General features: G+C 42.0%; 1 protein-coding gene across 1 annotated transcript; it reads left to right on the forward strand.

Moving 5' to 3' along the window:
• Positions 1-1,078: 1,078 nt before the first annotated feature.
• LOC145571286 (uncharacterized) lies at positions 1,079-1,768 on the forward strand. Its single transcript, XM_081630348.1, has one exon. The coding sequence runs from the start codon at positions 1,079-1,081 to the stop codon at positions 1,766-1,768; it is 690 nt and encodes a 229-aa protein (XP_081486474.1).
• The last annotated feature ends 344 nt before the right edge of the window (positions 1,769-2,112 follow it).

Consider the following 2,112-nt stretch of genomic DNA (forward strand, 5'->3'; position numbering starts at 1 on the left):
GAAGAAGAAGATGTCGGATTATGGAAGGTTTCTGTTGACGGCTTTGCAGCGTCAACAGGTTCAGGGGCCGGTATAATCATGGTTTCCCCACAGGGAGATGTGTTTGAATACGCCATCAAATTCAATATCAAAGCCTCGAAAAACGAGGCTGAGTATGAGGCAGCCCTAGCGGGAGTGCAATTATGCATAGCTGCCGAGGTAAAGCGAATTGAGTTGTCAACTGACTCGCAGTTAGTGGCAAGTCAGTTTAGCGGTGAGTATGAGGCTCGAGAACAAACAATGATTGCCTACTTGGCCAAATTAAAGGCCATAATGGCGAAATTGGAACACTTTGAAATCAACCTAGTTCCACGTGCTTAGAATGCACAGGTAGACGTGTTGGCGAAGTTAGCTAGCTCATGCTTCAACGACCTGGAACGAACGGTAATGGTTAAAATTCTGGAGCATAAGAGCATTGACGAAGAGACTCCAAAAGACGTCAACTATGTTAATGGAGGCCGAGAATGGTACGATGACATATTGGCCTATTAAGTGCATGATGTTCTCCCCACCGATAAGGTTAAAGCGCGAAAAGTCAAGAAAGATAGTATTTGATTTGTTATGTTCCGAGGTACGCTGTACAAACGAGGCTTCTCTTTGCCATTGCGAAGGTGTATAACGGCTTATGAGTCTGCCAGGCTAGTGGAAGAAATTCATGAAGGTGATTGCGGAAATCACGCGAGTGGACGTACGGTCAATGTCCTTGGAGGCAATGAAAAGGGGATATTATTGGCCGACAATGAACGCGGATACCATGGATTATGCAAAACGATGCGATAAGTGTCAGAAGTTTGGGTCGGCAATAAACCTACCGCCGAACGATTTGACACCTATTCTCAACCCAATTCCTTTTGCACAATGGGGGGTGGATATTGTTAGACCTTTCACATCGGTTACAGGAGGTCGAAAATTCCTAATAGTGGGGATAGATTACTTTACTAAATGGATAAATACGGAACCTGTAACGAAGATAACGGCGAATGAAGTGAAGAAATTCATTTGGAAAAACATATTCACTCGTTTTGGATTGCCGATAACAATGGTATTTGATCATGGTTCCCAATTTGAATGTAGCCCAATTAAAAACTTCATAAGCATATACAAAGTAAAATTTACATATGCAGCAGTGTGCCACCCACAATCGAATGTTCAGGCAGAGGCCGCTAACAAGCAGATTTTAGGTGCACTAAAAAAGAAGATAGAAGATGCCAAGGGCTTATGGGCCGATTTGATACCTGATATATTGTGGGCAAACAGAACAACAACAAAAGAAACTACAGGCGAGTCACCTTTTAACCTTACTTTCGGTTCAGAAGCAGTCACCCCTGCCGAAGTCGGCCTTCCCACTTTTCGTATTCAACATTACTATGAAGAACAAAATGACCTGCTGCTTAGACAACAATTGGATTTTTCACCTGAGATAAGGTTGAAAGTTGCCATTAAGTCGGCAGCATACAAGAATCGTATGAGTCAAGCATACAATAAACGTGTTAATTATCGGCCTCTAGAGGATGGAGACTTGGTCCTGAGGAGAATTGCAGCAACCGGCAAAAGGAAATGCAGATGGCAAGCTCACTGCAAACTGGGAGGGACCATATCAAATATACGAGACTCTCCAACAAGGGTCATATATGCTTATGACATTGGAAGGGGTGCTGTTAAAAAATGTTTGGAATGCCAGCGTTCTGAAGAAGTATTATGCTTAAAATGTTTGTTACATATATTTTGAACACTTGTTTAATATCGGAATGACATGTGGTCATATATTTTGTACAGTTATTTCATGTTTACTACTGTAGTAGCGTACTTTGTAATCAGTTTTCCAATTTGGCTAAGGCCGTTAATAAAAATATCAACGGATAATCTGAAATACAGAACCACCCCTACTTTCGATATGACTTGATAACAGCCTAGCTAGCTATCTCACTCATTCAAGTAAGGAGGGAGGTTGGATAACGAATGAGCCTCAAGGTGAGTTGAAACGACGGTCTGATCCACTATCTTTACTCGACCTGATAAAGGTTACATACTCAATACCGATATGAAAGATATCGAGAAAGGTCATGAACCGAC

Source organism: Chenopodium album, chromosome 12 (assembly GCF_948465745.1).
Source record: "Chenopodium album chromosome 12, dcCheAlbu1.1, whole genome shotgun sequence".
NCBI lineage: Eukaryota > Viridiplantae > Streptophyta > Magnoliopsida > Caryophyllales > Amaranthaceae > Chenopodium > Chenopodium album.